The following is an 18,655-nucleotide window of genomic DNA, read 5'->3' on the forward strand; positions in this document are numbered from 1 at the left end:
GGGTACTTAGGTCATTCACAGACTCCTTGATCCTTATTTGCAATTACATCAGTTGTCAATGTCGACACTACAGAATTTACCTGGTCTGATTCTAATTCTACATCAACTTGACCTTTATTTGTTCCTTCATTGGTAGGTATAGTGGTAGGTCTATGAATGCTATCACCGAAACCTTCAGATTGAGAAAGAGTAGGCTTATTGTAGGAGTGGTTTGGAACATTTATATATTTCAGCATTGAATTTTTCATTTTACCCAAAGCTTTTCCTTCTTTCATTTTTCATTTTACCTGAAGCTTTTCCTTCTTTCATTTTTCATAATCAGATTCGTGTTTTCACATATATCCATCAGACATTTTAAATCATGCCAAACACAATAAATTATTCTAGGATCAGAATATGAAAAATTGAAAATACAACTCACCAGTCTTCTTTTAAAACTCACACTATTTTCTTAAAATGTCACACCACAAACTTATTCACTATTTACTACTGCTATCTTTACATATAACACACATGTACATATTTGTGAGTAGGACTGTTTTGAACAGGAAAATGCACATTTAATTCTCTACAAAACAAGCCAGTTTAACAAGACAAGCAAGATACAACAGTCATACACGTTTATACGCACAAGCGCTGCTGCGCTGATCAACTGCTCATACTTGCATTACATCAAAGATCTAATTCGCAGTCAGTGTGTTAATACAGTATAATTTACTATATGAAATATTTTACTCCTCTTTTCCCACTTTTCAGAATAAAAGTGACTAGGGCCTACAAACATTAAAATATGGCCCTGTGTGCAAGGCCTGAAAAACACTATCAATTCCATGCCAGTCTGCAGTTTGCTAAGTGTAAATTACTTTTCCTGACAGAATCTCAATTATTAGCTGCTCATTCATCACTCATCTTATTTGTCCTAATTATTCACTTTAATTCCACCCATTTTTAAGGTGAGACTTGCAATATAGCTACTCTTCTCTCTTTTCAGAAACTTGTTGATCTGGAATCTCCTCTTTTTTGACCTCCTCTGGAAGGAAATATCTTTGTTCCATTTTGTAAGATTTATTTGTTGCTAATTTTCCTCCTAATTTGACAAATCACTTGGAACTTTTAATTATTTTTTTTTCTTTAAAAGTAAACTTTCTTCAGTTTAACTTTCATAAAAGTGAAGTAATTTTGCTTACTGATTTCAGTGTTCACAACTCCAGCTGACATTAATTTTACAGTTGATGGACTTATCTGATAGAGATGCCAACGCTTCTGCAATTCATTTACCCACTATAATAAGAGAAAATTCTAATTACATACCTAATATTCTTCTTTTCCTTGCCAATCCTTCAAGTATACAGATAATGTTATTTGACCTCTAGGTACAGATTTGACCTCTTCAGATCACAGCTTGGCAGTGGTCACTTCTCTAATGGAAACTCTGATTCTCAGCATTGTTTAGTTTGGCACTATAAGGATGCAAAATTGGATGACCTGCATGATTTCTGTTCCTCTTTTCCTTGGTTGGAAAACTGTTTTAAATCTTGTGATCCTAACATTGGCTCAGATTATATCACCAAAATTATCCTTCTAGGGGTAAAATCCTCATTCCATCTATCCAAAACACTTACATTCTAAACAACAGCTTTCTAAAAAATATGTTAATGCTGTTCAGGATAAGAATATAGAATATCACAATTGGTTTTTATACAAGTCTCTGGTTCATTTCCTGCTTACACTAAAGCTTACTTACAATCCAAACTCCATTTTGAATAGAGCTCAAAGTATAAAACTTGCTTCTTGTTAAAATAGTAGTCACATCTTCCAGTCTCCTGCCAAAGTTACTGGTTGTAACTTTGTCATTCATACTTCCACCTCTATTATATCCATATGGTTCTACTGCATCTTCATCTAAAGATAAAACTGACATATTAGAATTTTACTTTCCCTCTAACTTTTGATGATGTTGATAAATCTATTTCTACCATATGAAATATATCCCATTCAATGCTCCCCTTGATATTTTGACAGAAGGAGATTTGAAGGATCTTGCACAAACTAGATGCCAAAAAGTCTCCAGGTCCTGAGGTGCTTTTCCACCTTGTCCTTAAAACCTGTGCACCAGATTTAACTAAAGTTTTTTTTTTTCATTATAATTTGCTCGTTTCCAGCCAATTCCAAAAGATCACAAATCCCTACTTTAGAATTATCATTCTACTGCTGATGAAATTCTTCTTTACCAAAGTAAACAACAACCCATCAAACATCAACTTTTACACTATCTTGAAATCTTCATCTGTTTAATGATGCTAATATTGATTATGTTAGTGTAAATCAGTACGTGATACTTGGTTCATGTGTCTTTGATTACATTACATGGAAAAGTTAGTATTAGTAATGACAAATAATTCAAGGAAATTAGCATATATAACAGCCAAATAAAAAAAACAAAAAAACTAGCCACACAATTTGTCTAATACTTTAAATTTATTCAAACTGCTCATCCCATTTCTACAGCACCAAATGGAAATTTCTTTCAACAATTAATTTCTCTCTAGCTGAAGGTCTACAAAAGCCTACCAAACATGATTCCATCTTATGCTTTTCCTACCAATTTTTGCAATTGGGTAGCCAGTTTTCTCACTGTTCACTCAGTGTGTGTGTAATGGTAGCTGGCCTTCTAACTTCTCAACTAATGCTGGAGTTTCCAATGCTCTGTTTTATCAATCACACTGAGTGTGAATGAAAAAGCAAAGCATTGGAAACTACAGAAAACAGAGACTTCTTTTTCTCATGTCTGTTAATGATCTCCATCCATTAGAGAAAATCCTATAAAGATTACAATTGTTAAGTTTCTCTAATGACAATAGGCTACATCCACATTCTAGTCCAACAAACTCTGTTTTGCACAAACAGCTACAATTCCTTGAATAGCAACCACCATTACCCCCACCTAGTTGTGTGCCTTAATGTTCCTTAAATGCTGAGCTCCAGTAGGGAGAAGAGAATTTAGTTAACTTTGACCATCCAATTCTGTATTATTTCTTGAGAAAAAGAGTCTGCTGCTCTCAAGCTCATCTTCAAGAATACAGGAACTCCCCGACTTACGTAAGGGTTGTGTTCCGCAGAACACTAGATAAGTTGGACTTCCCCCCATGCTTGTGCAGCACTTGCAACTGTGCTCGCTGAATTGATTGAATCAAAAAAGAAATGTTTGATGAACATGTAAATAGAATTATTTATTGTTTTTATTCAATATTTTTATCTCATGCACAGGGAAAATTACAAAAGCATGCAATTTAAAAAAAAATTTCAAAATTAGAAAATTAGAAAAAAAGAGAGGAGACAGGCATAGCGTCAGTAAGTTTTACCTCTCGAGCATCTTTTCCAGAATCGACATCTTCGGCTGATAAGTATGCCGTTGCAGAGGTTGAGGGCTGTGGAGATTTAGAAGGGGTCAGCCACTCAACCTTACGAAAGAACATATTAATGGTTGACTGGACGGTGGCTTTTTTATTTTCATTGCAGATTTCTTTGTAGCAAGCAAGCATATCATTCACCCCTTTGTTAACTTTTAAGAATTGTTCGCTGTCAGGATCCATCTTCTCAAACCTCGCCATTGCTGATGCAATTTCACGAAATGCCATTGCCATCTCTCTGGTGATAAAGCATCTTGATTGCTCATTTGGTTCATCTTGAGCTTCATCAGAATTTCTTCTTTCACTATCGCTGCCTGCAAGTCAATAAGTTCTTCATTAGATAACTCCTTCTCTTCTTCCTCTATTAATTCCTCCACGTCTTTGGTATCAACCTCCAACCGAAGTAGCTCTGCAACCTTTAATCTTATTTGTAACATCATCATATGATTCATCTTTTTCAAATACTTCGAAGCCTTTTATGTGCCGTGGGCATATTTTCTTCCATGCGCCATTTAAACAACTTTTAGTAATTTCCTGGGCGGAAATTACTAAAAGTTGTTTTAGTAATGGCCCAGGCCTTATTAATGTTTAAGATGGTGTGGTAATTATTGTAAGATTTCCAAAAGTCTCTTAACATAAAATTTTTCTTATCATCTACTGCAGACAATGCCTGAGCAAATATTGTAAGTAAATAGTATGCTTTTAAATTCAAAATAACACCCTCATCCATAGGTTCGATGAGTGAAGTCATATTTGGCAGTAGAAATATGGCTCTCACGTTCAAAGTGAAATCATCTAGATGCGTAGGATGTCCAGGAGCATTATCTAATAGAAGCAAAATCTTGAAAGGAATGTCGTTGTCTTTACGATATTTTTCAACCTCGGGAATGAAGCAGCATTTAAACCAATCTTCAAAGAGAAATATTGTTATCCATGCTCACTGGTTTGATCGGCAATGCACAGGTAGGGTAGCTTTATTGATGCCCTTAAATGCATGAAAATTTCCAGAATGGTACATAAGCATTGGTTTTAATCTGTAATCTCCCACTGAATTAGCCCCAAGCAAGAGCATGGCCCTATCGTTTGAAAACTGACATTGTATTTTCCTCTTTGGCAATGTATGTTTGATCCGGCATTTTTTTCCAATAAAGATCATCAACGTTAAAAATTTGCTGTGTTGAATAGCCACCTTTATCAATAATTTTTTTCCAACACATCACAAAATTTCTCTGCAGCTGTAGAATCAGCACTGGCGACTTCACCGCACTTTAACATTGTGGAAACCAGCACGATGCTTGAACCTATTAAACCACCCATTGCTTTCCACAAACTTGGGTTGGGATTCACCGAACTTATTCTTAATATCTTTATACATACTTGTTGCTTTTGCTTGAATGGTCATTAGACTCAAGGACACTCGCTTCTGAATCTGATTTTCCATCCATATTATTAACAGCTGTTCCATCTTCGATATAGCACCTGAACACTGTTTTGTAATCACTGCTGATCATGGTATACTTAAGTGCATTGATCCTTTGATATGTTCTTTTATACGCACACTGTCCTTTAAAATAGTATTCACTGTTGAAGCAGCGAGACCTAATTCCCTGGCGCCTCCGCAGCCAGGTGGGAAGGAGCAGCAGTGCTAGCACACGCTTCTTGATTAGACCGGGGTTCGAGCCCGTCACCACCAAATACGGAGGATGCGGAAAGGTCAGGAAATGACCACCGCATATTCCCGGAGCAATATGGCCTTAGTTGCTAATGCTCCTAAAAAAAAAAAAAAAACCAACCAACCTAATTCCCTTGCAAAAGATGACAAACTTTGTCCTGCTTCTTACTTAATCATTTTCATCTTCATTTCTAAATCAATTTTGTTTCGTTTCCTGGCACTACCACCACTTGCACTTTTCGTTGGTTGCTTTCCCTTCATCATTGTAATACGTAAATAGGAATGAAGAGAAGTTTCTGAAAATTTTTTTTTCTATGATTGAAGATTTCAGTGAATATTATAAACAGTGAACACATTTCACCATAATAGCATAAAAACCCACACAATTGCAGTTATCGGTATTATCACAAATGCAATGATATCGAGTTTACTACCCATTTATAATTAGGTGCACTAACAGAAAAGCCAAATAAACCAGAAAGTGCAAATTGTTTTGTGATCGAGACCTCCAGAAACATGCTTTAGATAAATATCACAAAGGCGTTCAGAATTGATTCTTATAATGGAACATATGATAACGATGAAAGGGTAATGCAATTTCCATTATAAATATGACATTTTAGAGAGATAAATAGCTTTAGTAATACAGTAATACCCCGAAGTTACGCGATAGGTGGGTCCGACGAAAATCGCTTAAGTCGAATTCGCGTAAGTCGGGGTACAACTTTGCATATAAATACATATAAATTTTGTTTAATTGGGACCAAGGACTAACAAAAACACTAGTTTAGAAGAAAAATATTAATAAAATTGCAGTTCTTTATACATATTAATACAAAATATGTATTAAAAAAATAAATGACTTACTTAAAAAAGTTATTTCGATGTCGATGGCTTCATAAAATCTAACAAATTCGTCTGACGACACAGCGCCTTCTTTTTATCACGCATAATTTCTTCGTAGCAAGCTAATAATTTTTTTATTCCTTGCTTTGTAGCTATAACGCATTCTTCGTTGGAGTCTATTTTAAGCCTTTTTCAATTGAGCTGAGACTTTCTGTCAAGTTTGCAATTGTCATGTGATTTTCGCCGTTGCCTCATTTAGGCCTGTAGCTCATGCAATATCACATGGTCTTTCATTTCGCTCAAAGCGTTTCACAATTTCATATTTTTTCGCTATTGACAGAGGCGGACTGGCCGTAAGCCTTACCGGGGAAACCCCAGTGGGCTGGTGTGATTTTGGCCATAAACCATAGTATGAGGCCACTATAAATTTTCCCGGGTAAGAATTTTTGACCCAGTCCACCTCTGTTTATCGATAATTGCTTTTCTTTTTCTCTCTGAATCTGCAGTGTCTCCACCAGTACGCTTCCTTTTCACACCTTTTAAGTATTTTACTCATTTTTAGGGAATAAAGCACAATTACAAAACGGGGAGGCACGCTTGATACGCATAAACAAAACTGCGCGCATGTAGCAACTGATTAAACAACACCATAAAGGCAGAGATACACTATTAACACCTCACATTTCTAGGGGTTACTACCATAAAACAATAAAAATCCAGTTGCGTTTCTGCTAGTGGAATCTGTTATAAACTGGTAGTAAACTCGATCTAATTGCATACCGATAGCTGGAATTGTGTTGGTTTTTACGTTATTATGGTGAAATGTGTTTCCCCTTCACTGATATAAAAAATCATAAATACATTTTCAGAATCTTCTCTTCATTCCTATTGTGTTGCGTTCGATTGGGGTGATTCTGCGTTCGACTGCCATTTCTTGTAAACACAAAGGCGAATCGTGCATAAGCCAATTCGGTTTGTGTTATCTTATAAGATATTGTTACCGTATTTATAAATAGTGTATGATAGAATTCGTGTAGTGTAAACACGTGTTATATGAGGACTGATTGTATACGGCTCAACCGACGCGATCCATTTCTCTCGTGAAAACGATGTAATTTCCGACAAAAGTTGAGCACGAATTCGAACGCACGCATATAAATATGACAGTTGAATACAAATTCTTGTATATGTGTGCAGGTCATGCGCAGAAAAGTTGAATTTTGTTCATCTTTCGCTCTCACTCTCCGCCGTCACACCGTATATCGATAACATATGAAAAGCGACCTTGAAGATAGTGGGCAGCAGTGTTGCCAAATGAAAAAATCAAGAACCACGTAACTCCGAGTTCGCGTAAGTCAGGGTATTACTGTATAAGAAAATTTTTAACTTTCAAGGATTTGGAATGAATTACAAAAAAAAAAACACAAAACAATGTGTTATTTGGTTCACATTACGATATGTTCTCAATACCTCCATTTATTCCTAGAGGATGCAAAATACATTTCCACGATTTTTTTAAGTTTGCACCAGCCGACAAAAACTTACATAAAGTTGAATTTCTGTAAGTCAGGGAGTTCCTGTACTCGCATATCCACACAAGATCACATATCATTAATGGTATAACCCTACCCTTTCTTTGCTAGGCATATTGGAACTATTGATGCATCTGCATGGAAAAGACCAGGCTTTTTCTTTGCTTTCATGTTACTCTTCTTGTAGACAGCTCCTGACTATGTATATAGCACAAATTCTTACCATGGAATATTGTTCCTATATCTTGGGTAGTAATGCCAAAACCTTTAAATTCTTAGATTCTCTCCAAAAGATGGAAGTTAACTGATGATTCATAACAAACTCACTCAACTTACTGTCACATAGAGGCACTTCCGTAGCCAGGTGGGAAGGAGCAGCAGTGCATAGCACATGCTTCTTGATTAGACCGGGGTTCGAGCCCGTCACCACCAAATATGGGTGCCTCCGTAGCCAGGTGGAAGGAGCAGCAGTGCATAGCACACGCTTCTTGATTAAACCGGGGTTCGAGCCCATCACCACCAAATACGGAGGATGCAGAAAGGTCAGGGAATGACCACCGCATAACCCAGAGCAATATGGCCTTAGTTGCTAATGCTCCTTAAAAAAAAAACCAAACAAACAACCAAATACGGAGGATGCAGAAAGGTCAAGGGAATGACCACGGAGCAATATGGCCTTAATTGCTAATGCTCCTAAAAACCAAAATAACAATAACAACTGTCACATAGATATTAATGCTATCCTGCAAGTTTTTTTATGCAGGTATTTCCATGAGTACTGTTCTTCTTAATTACTATATGTAATTCCATCCCTTTCTTTCAAAGGAATTGGAGCACACAAATAATTTTTCTACACATGCATCAACATAGTAAACATCCACTCACTGTTTGTCTCCAAATTCATTGAATCTAGTTTTTTTTCCCTTCATTTATCCCTTTCACATCTGTTCTCTGTATTTCCTGAAAACTACAATCTACAGAAATTTAAATCCTCAAATCCACTACCAAGAAGTAACTTTCATTATGTAGTACCCTTTATGTTTGAGGGAGTCAAAAAATGTTGAAACAAGCTTGAAAATAAAATGCTGATCCAAGATATACACTTTATACAGTTAATCTATTTCTTACCTGAACCAGGTTCTTTTGTATATTCTAGTCTTACACTGTGGTTGGTAGTGCACTGATGCTGGGGCTCCTCACAACCTACAACAATCTTAAAATATAAAAACAAAGGAAAAAAGATTGAAATTATTTATAAATGAAGCCAGTTATTTAAGTCAAATAAAATATATTATGAAAGCAGAATATTTTATGATATGAATTAAGCTGGCTTGAATAAGATTTAAATGTAAGAATAAACAAGGTAATGAAATAATTTTAAATTACTATTTTTAAAGTTGTACAGTATTCCCTTAAGTTTATTTTAATAAAAATTCTCTTGCACTCTCTTTAGCAGAGTGCACTGTGAAAGGTAGCTATATCCATAGTTAGCTAATAAGCTAACTATGGATATTAGCTAACTATATCCATAGTTAGCTAATACGCTAACTATGGATATAGTTATCCTTTCCAGGTCAATTAGCATGCTATGATCATGGTATATTTATTATCAGCATCTTTGGTTTCTTGGAAACCCAAGATTTGCCATATTCCAATTGGATGATTTTGAATATGACAAATAAAAAGGTGATTCAAGGTATACATTTTATACAGTTAATCTATTTCTTACCTGAACCAGGTTCTTTTGTATATTCTAGTCTTACACCATGGTTAGTAACACAGGGAAAACTGATTTTTGACCATGATCCCCATATCAAAAATCGTACATAACAAAGTATATGAATTTTATGTGGTTTCGGCTTTTGCATTAAAATATCCACCTGCAATCCCATAGAATTTCAACTTCCATGGCCTTAACACTCAAGATAGAGCAAAGTTCCATTGTGAGTCACCTCAAGTAGTGCAGTGCTTTTAAACAAATGATATAATTGATAAGCTTTTCTCTCTTTTTCGGTTATTTTACTCAAGGAAAAAGAACAAACTTCCTAAATCACAAGTCATCTTCAGAAACACTACTTAAAATAAATAACAACACCAAAAAGCTGTTCTGTTACTTGTTTCAAATATATTTGCTCAGAATGTCTTATCATGGAGGATTTTAACTTTCCAGATATTGAATGGAATTCATGGATTGACAGCTTACAATAGTAGAAAAGCATTTTCTTGATTTGTTGGATGACTGCTTTCTATACCAATGTGTTTGAGAGGCAACAAAGGAAAGCAATGTTCTTGATCTGGTTATCAACGGTGATTCGTCATGTATTAAGACTCTTCACATTAAGGGACCTTTATACGGCAGTGATCATTGCATATTGATGTGATTTATTCAAATAAAAAAATATATTTTTATTATAAATAATAATAATGGGGTCAGGAATATTTTAAACTCTTTTCAGTGGAGCCAATTGATGCTGTTAAAGAATGTAAATGGCAAACAGGAAGTGTTTAGAGAAGTAATCCTAGAGGCCACTAAGTATTTTATACTGATTAGAAGATACTGTTTAAAGCTTAGGCCAAAATGGATGCCAGAGGAACTAATGAGCTTGGCAGCAAAGAAAACAAATTTAATGGGTTGATTATAAATTGTCAAGGGATACAGAGTCCCACAATAATATTAGTATTAGTAATGGCCACACGGTGCAAGATAGCCTATGGCTTATGCTGCACCAGCCAAAAAAAAAAAAAAAAACCCCGAATAAAACAATAATAAAAAAAAACCAAACTAATAATTAATAAAAGAAAAGGAAATTAAACCTATCATCCTATGTGTTTCCTTCACCCGAAGGTACTATCCAGATGACCTTTGAATTTCCCCAAACTGTTGGCCTCTACCACCCATGAAGGCAACTTATTCCAGTAATTTATAACTCGCTGGCTAAAATAAAACTTCCTGCAGTCCAATCTAAACATTTCCCCCCCGTAACTTGAATTTATGTCCCCTAGTTCTAGCATCATTTATAATCTTGAAAATTTAGTCCTCGTTCATTTTGCTGATGCCTCTCAGAGCCTTAAACCCCTCAATAAAATCTCCTCTAAGGTGTCTAGTTTGCACACTCTGCAACCCACATATTCAAAGTCTTTTTTCATAAGGACGCCCTTTTGATGTCTTTCTTTAGGTGCAGTCTCCATACTTGAACATAGTATTCTAAGTGTGGTCTAACAAAAGCCTTATGTAATGGATTATGATGTCCCTGTCTCTACTTGCAAAAGTTCGATAGATCATCGATAGGACACCATGGGCCTTCCTTCCAACCTGTTTACAATGCTCAGAGAATTTCATGTCTGACCGTATTGTAACACCCAAGTCCCTTTCCTCTAGTACTGGGTTTAGTTGAACTTCACCAAGTGAATAAATTATTTTGGGATTACTGTTTCCCAGGTAAAATACCTTTACACTTTGTTGGATTAAAGCATAGCTGCCATTTTTCTGACCGTTCCTGAAGCCTATCTGGGTCTCTCTGAAGAAGCTCAGCTTGACAGTGATCATTAACTACTCTATCAATTTTAACATCATCTGCAAATTTAGACATCATGCCCTCTATCCCTTCATCGATGTCGTTTATGAAAATTAAAAACAACAGTGGTCCTAATACTGATCCTTTGGGAACCCCACTTCTTACATCAACCCAATCTGAGGAATAGCCATTCATCACAACCCTCTGCCTCCTGCCCTGAAGCCATCCTGCTATCCATCTAAGGATTTTCCCAGTGATTCCAACCTGTTCCAGATTATAAAGCAACTGCTTATGTGGGACTGAGTCAAAAGCTTTGCAGAAATCTAAATAAACAACGTCGAAATTATTCCCTAAATCCAGCTCATGAGTGACCCTTTCAAAATAGTGAACCAGATTTGTTAAACATGATTTTCCCTTTACAAAACCATGCTGAGTATTGTGGAGAATTTCAATTCTATCCAAATGATCCTGAATTCCACCGTTGATCATTGCCTCCATGATTTTCCCTACTACTGAAGTCAGACTGACAGGTCGATAATTCCCCACTTCACTCTTAGAGCCACCCTTATGTATGGGAGATACATTGGCACTTTTCCAATCCAATGGAATCTCCCCAGAGTCTAGTGATGCTCGCATAATTAGCCTCACTGGTTCAATGCACTCACTTGCTGCCTCCCTTAAGATTATAGGGTATATTCCATGAACTCAAGGAGCCTTACTGGCCTGTAGGCACGAAAGTTTTTTCATTAAATAATCTTGCGAAATTTCAGTATCATCAATTACATATTTTTCAACTTTGCTCCACAATTTCCCATTGCCACAAAAGGTTTTTCTTCGGTAAATATCAATGCAAAATAACTGAATTCATCTGCAACGACAGGTGGTGTATTTAATACTATCCCCTTTCCCTTATGTAAAGGTCCGATCTGGTTTGTCCTGCTCTTCTTAGCATTTATATATGTGAAGAATTCCTTATCCCCCCCTATTTGCTCTGTTTGCTAGCAATTTCTCATAAACTGCCTTTGCCTGTTGAACCTTTTCTGTGGCTCTATTACAGATCATCTTGTAGCTGTTATAGGCTACAGTACTTTTTATTGCTCTGTAACTTTTCCATGCCGCCTTTTTCTGCTCAAGTAATGTGGCAACTTCACTATTCATCCAACTTGGAACCCTCCTCGTGGAGTATTTTTTTAATGGTAAATTCGCTTCCAAGGCATCTGTGATTAATGTTTTAAAAGCATACCACAGTTCAATTGTATTCGTTCTCTGTGTGATATCTCTTCATCATCCACCATAGAACTCCGTGATCACTTCCTGCTACTGGTTCCTCTATTGTCAGCCATGTTATGTTATCTGATTCATGGGTGACGATGAGGTCTAGGATATTCTTTTCTCTAGTACTTTCCCTGACATGTTGATACAAATAACATGTCATCTAGTTGATTTAAAAATTTTGTTCCCCATGTCGAGTTTCCTTTCTATTTTCTCCAATCAATTAGAGGCAAATTGAAATCACTCATAATAAGACATTGACGCTTACTTGCCAATTCTATTTGAATGTAGAGGCTTTCGTCATAATCTTCACAATCACCTGGTCTGTAGATTACTCCTGCTTGCATTATACCTTTGTTTCCAACTATCACACACCATACAGATTCTACACTAGCATGTGAAACGTCTGAATCCGGGAAAGCTATTGTCGCACTCAGGCTGATTCTGATAAGAAGCATTACTCCACCACCCCTTCTGTCTACCTTATCCTTCCTAAATACATTATACAAACTGTACTGAAACTCATCATCCCCTATTTCCGGGTGGCACCACGTTTCCGTAAGCCGTATTATGTCTGCGTTACTTGTTTTAACCAGCAGTTCGAATTCACTCATTTTATTGACGACACTTCTAATTACTATATAAGCAATTAAGACTTACTGTATATTACTTCTTGTATATTTAAGAACCCTAACACAACCCTTGAAGTTTTTTAGGCTCTCTTCCCTGGCATTAGCTACCCACTCACTTGAAACGTTTGTGCCCCCAGAATATCTAGATAATATGTCCAGTTGGGGAAACAGATAAGAACTCTTGAAGTATGTGCAAGAGTTACTTTGACCAATATTATCAGATAAAAGTGTGTCAGTATTACCTACATTCCCACTAACTAGCAGTTTCCCTGAACCTTTAAGGTATCCTCAATAATACTGGCAAAAACTTTTGCACCACCTTTGTTTAAGTGTATCCCGTCTCTACAAAACAAATTCCTTCTACTTATAAGTGTGGGCCAAGCTGATAGAAATTTCCCCCCAAAAGCCTTGCAACGTCCTTCAAGTCTTGAGTTAATCCACAAGGCTTTTAACATATAATCCCTCCTATCGTGTCTGGGCAGAATTGCAGACACATAGATTGTGGCCTGGCTATATGGTCCTGTATTTTTCCAACAAATCGTCAGATCGTGTACGTTTAATGTCATTAGTTCCTACATGAATAATGATATTCTCTTTAACCCCCTTAAAATCTAACAATCTGTTGGTGATATCATTAATAGTTGCTCCCGGCAGACATACCATGGTTCTACTCCACCTATCCTTATTACAAAAAATATTCCCTGTTTCCCCGACAATAGTCTCCTAATAAAACAAAGTCCTTTTGAACCAGAGTAGTTTACACTTGGTTTTTCTGTTTTGAGGCCTGAATCGGGAGTGCATCACTTGGTAGATTGCTGAAGTCTTGAGTTCCTGACAAGCTCGCAGATGCATTATTCTTGAGGGCAAGCACCCGTTTTTTTCAGTGACTCAAATTGTTCCATCAGTGCACCAAATAGTAATTTAAGATCGGTGCACTCCTTACATCGATCACAAAGAAAAGAATCCCCAGGTGAGTTATGATTAGTCACCAGGTCGACCTTGGAAAACATTCCACAGGTTCCGCAACGGATTAAATCATGACTCACACGTAAATCACCATCAGCTATTTCCATGTGAGTAACGATACTGTGTGACATGTTTAAGGCAGATCTCATAATTACCATTATAAAATTAGCTAAATATCAATGAAAATTAACTTTAAAAAATGACATCTATAATATTATAAAAATCAAACTGTTACAGGAAAACCTATAACAAAATAATCCGATAATACACTAAATAAATCAAATATTTAAAAGCAATAATCAACAGTAATCCAATCCACTAAACTGAAGAGCCCTGACAAAGCATGTCCGCTCACCTCGAGTGCCAACACTTGAAATAAGTAAAAACCCAACCCAACCCATAACCAAGTAAGGGGTGAGGCAAGTAAAGGCTGACTATTTATTCATTTCAAATCCATTTCTAGTCAGGATCCTTGGATTTGACTTGCTAATAGCACTTGGCCTTGAGACTGACTAACTTAAGATACTGAGGAGGAAATCTACGACTACAGACAGCTGGTCTTGAACCCCGCACACTCCACTCAGTACAGCCTTGCGCTCTTGCTAACATGGCTACCGGGGCCTAAGGCTGAATATGAAAATCCTTGGATAAAAGTGTAAAGAAAAGCAGCAAGGAATTCCTTGCATATGTTGGTCCTAGAGGCTGTCACAGAAATTCCCTTAGGTATGTCAAGCTGGGCATACTACCTGGGAGTCAAAAACACTATGGAACTAATATTTGGGTGACATACAAGTCAAATGGACCAAATTTCAGCAAAGTCCGGTTGGTTTGCAACATCCAAATCCTTTGCTTGCACCTTTATGATGGTGGGACTATTAGTAACTTTGGGTATAACCCCAGTGTACAAGTACTGAAATACAGAACCTAGTATACTGGAGGTGACTGCCCATGTACGAATCAACGTAAAAAGGAATCGAGGTGTAGCACTCACACCACATGGAGGAATGCTGCCCCCCCTGTGTTACCAGACAATACTAAGTGGTAGATGACTCTCATCAACTGGTGCAATACCACCACTTTGCTTATTGGAGGCTTGAAGTGGTGGAACTCATGTTTAGTCTCCAGAGTAAAGCTTTATCAACCCTCACCCCCCCTCTCTTTCATCATGCAGTATGATTGATGTCTTTTGAAGTTAAGATGGACATACTGGTGAGATACAATCTTCCTTACATTTCGAGGGTACAGCTCTAAAACAGTGTTTGCACTTTGCAGTGTTTTGGCCTCTAGACGGTCCACTGAACCAAACTTATTGGTAACTCTCTAGGAGGCTTCCGGACCAGCTTCCTGCCTCTACTTTGCCAGAGAGTGACTGGAGGGATCCGAGTAGTGTGTATGTGGGGATAGGGCACTGTCAAGCAGGGAAGACTGCTTCTACAAGGATGGGATACACTTAAATAGAAAGGGTGCAAGAATATTTGCTGATGCTATCAAGGCAGTGTTAGGTGGGTCGGAAAACTGCTAGCTTGGAGGGATTCACAGACTAAAAGTAGCCGCAGGCAGAGGTGAAGGTGATTCTTGCACAACTATTAGAATAAGTAGCGACCTGGAGCGAGGGGTGCTAGAGGTTTCAGGGACTGATGGCAGTCATCATGTAACAGGTGGGTATATGGGATGTGTTAGGGTAACTAAGAATAAAAATAGGTGCATGTATACTTGCATGTATACCAATGCTAGAAGTATAGTAAATAAATTTGATGAATTTGAAGTGCTGGTCAAGACATCACAGGCAGATATTGTTGGGATAGTAGAGATGTGATGTCACACAGATATAAGGAATGCAGAACTGGAATTTGGGGGTACAATGTGTACAGAAAGGATAGACAGGACAGGAAGGGAAGAGGTGTCATGCTGTTAATTAAGAAAAACATAAAATCAAAAGAAGTGCATCCAGTTGATATAGATGAACAGTGCACTGCTGAGTCAGTTTGGTGTGACATAACCACTGCAAAAGCAAAAATAAGAGCATGAGGGTATTAGAGGCCTAATGACTCGAATGAGTACAATGAACAGTTGTACAGAGAAACAGAGTGGGCTAGTAAATCAGAATGTCTAATAATGGGGAATTTTAACTTCCCAGATATTGACTGGAACTGCTGGGTTGGTCACTCACACACTAGTAAGACTTTTGTGGATTTATTGGATGATTGTTTTCTGCAGCAGCATGTTCGAGAGGCAACCAGAGAGGGTAATACTCTTGATCTGGTTATCAGCAGTGATCATTCGTGTATTAAGATTTGCAGATAAAGGAACCACTAGGTGGCAGTGATCACAGTGTACTGATTTGGGATTTACTTAAAGATATAATTACCATCAGGGGTAAAGGAAAGGGTTTTTGCTTCTGTAAAGGTGAGTACAGTGGCCTCAGACAGCTTTTAAATTCTGTACAGTGGGATCAACTGACGATGTTACCAACAATAAATTCTAAGTGGGAAGCATTCAAGGAAATAATCGTGGATGCTATTTTGATTTTTTTTTTTTTAGGACCATTAGCAACTAAGGCCATATTGCTCCGGTGCGGTGGTCATTCCCTGACCTTTCCACACTCCGTATTTGGTGATGGGCTCGAACCTGTGTCTAATCAAGAAGTGTGTGCTACGCACTGCTGCTCCTTCCCACCTGACTACTGAGGCACCTCGTGGATGCTACTAAAAGTTTCATACCTATTAAGAAATACTGTTCAAGGGTAAGGCCTAAATGGTTACCAAATGAACTAATGAGACTCGTGACAGAGAAGAAAAATGCATGGGATGCATATAAATTATCAAGTGACTCAGAAGCCTATGGCAGATATAAATATATGTAATCAGGTCACAAAGGAGGTTAGGCAGGTGAAGGCAGATTACGAGAAATCTTTGGCAAAAGTTGCTAAGAAAAACAGCAAGGATTTCTTTACTTATATAAACTCTAAAAGGAAGGGGATGAATCTGATTGGTCCACTTGATATCGATGGTTCGACTGTTGATGATCCTGTTCAGATAGCAAATAAACTGAATGAGTATTTTGCATTTACATTCACACATGAGGAGTTATTAAGGTTTGAAAATGGCAGAAAGTTATAAAATTGTAGCAGGGTGCTTAATGATTTTGTAATAACTGAGAGCAAAGTGGAGGAGAAATTGTTGAAGTTAAACGTAAGAAAGGCACCTCGGTTGGATGGGATCTATCCAGTTATATTAAAGGAGGTGGAAAAGCAACTAAGCAAACCCTTAGCCATAATTATGAGAGCATCCTTGGACTCAGGGGAGGTCCCCACGGACTGGAGATGTGCAAATATATCCCCAATTCACAAAGGGGGATCGAACGGTGACACAAGTAATTACAGACCAGTTAGTTTAACTTCTGTTCCGGCTAAAATAATGGAGTCACTAGTTAAAGATGCATTGCAGGATCATCTAGACAAGACTGCAGCAATAATGCAGACACAGCATGGGTTTGTTAAGGAAAGTCTTGTCTGACAAATTTGATAGGATATTATGATGTGGTTACAAAGGAACTGGATGCAAAAAATAATTTTGATATCATATATTTGGATTTCAGGAAAGCTTTTGACACTGTTTCACATGGAAGACTATTGTACAAATTGGAGCAGAATGGTATTAAGGGAAGTTGCTACAATGGATAAAAGGATGGTTGAGTGGGAGAAGACAGAGGGTGGTAATTAATGGGTGCTGCTCTTCGTGGACTAATGTTATTAGTGGAGTCCCACAGGGTTCGGTGTTGGGTCCTCTGCTGTTTTGTTTATTTATCAATGATATTGATGAAAGTATATCAGACTTACTGTCGAAGTTTGCAGATGATACAAAGGTTGGCAGGGTTGTTAATGACAGTAATGGCAGTGTGCTACTGCAACAGGATCTAGATAATTTGGGCAGATGGGCTAAGAAGTAGCAACTGAAGGTTACCCTTGACAAATGCAAAGTACTGCATATGGGTAGAAGTAACCCCAGAGAAACATACCAACTGTGTGGTACTACACTTAAGGTGGTAGAAAATGAAAAAGACCTGGGAGTAATTGTTCAGTCAGATATGAAGTTTTCTGAGCAATGCAGACAGGCTGCCAGGGCAGGTCATGGGGTTTTGTCAATGATACATAGCAATTTTGCTAGCAGGGAGAAGCAGGTGATTGTCCCTCTGTATAAGGCAAGGGTCAGGCCACGCCTTGAGTACTGCATACAGATCTGGAGGCTTCATTTTAGGAAGGATGTAGATTTGCTTGAGCGTGTACAGAGAAGGGCAACAAGATTGGTGCGGGGGAATGAAGGGATCCTTTTACCAAGAGAGGCTTAAGTTCTGCAAATTGCAGTGGCTGGACACTAGGCACCTGCGCAGTGATCTGATTGAGGTGTATAATGCCTCGAATGGGTTGAGCACGCTTAATTCTGATGGAATCCTTCCCCTTTTTCAGATTACGAACCTAAAGGGGCATAAATTCAAATTAAGAAAAGACAGATGTAGAATAGATGTGCGGAAATTTGCCTTTAGCCAGCGGGTGATTAATTGCCGGAACAAACTTCCATCTGTCGTTGTGGTAGTTAGCATTAGCATTAGTAGAGGCATATGATGCAAGAAAGCAAGCTTATTCAGCATCAGCCAAAAAAAAAAAAAAAAAACCACTACTCCCATTTCACCCCTCCATTCGTTCGAAATACCTGTCCAGCTGAGCCTTAAATTTGTTTAGGCTATCAACTTCAACAACATGCGATGGAAGTCTATTCCACAAACCAACTGCCCGCTGGCTAAAGGCAAATTT

The 18,655-nt window shown here is 37.6% G+C and overlaps 1 protein-coding gene across 2 annotated transcripts in view; it reads right to left on the reverse strand.

Moving 5' to 3' along the window:
• The window catches only part of LOC150086817 (reelin-like), a 1,004,591-nt gene that overhangs the window by 101,633 nt on the left and 884,303 nt on the right, over positions 1–18,655 (reverse strand). For both annotated transcript variants that reach the window (XM_090372773.1, XM_090372772.1), the window contains one exon: positions 8,589–8,673. In XM_090372773.1, coding sequence (XP_090228899.1) covers positions 8,589–8,673 — 85 coding nt within the window. The remainder of the gene's footprint in view (positions 1–8,588; positions 8,674–18,655) is intronic.

This window comes from Mastigoproctus giganteus, chromosome 4 (genome assembly GCF_048544385.1).
Source record: "Mastigoproctus giganteus isolate SK-2022 chromosome 4, ASM4854438v1, whole genome shotgun sequence".
Taxonomy (NCBI): Eukaryota; Metazoa; Arthropoda; class Arachnida; order Uropygi; family Thelyphonidae; genus Mastigoproctus; species Mastigoproctus giganteus.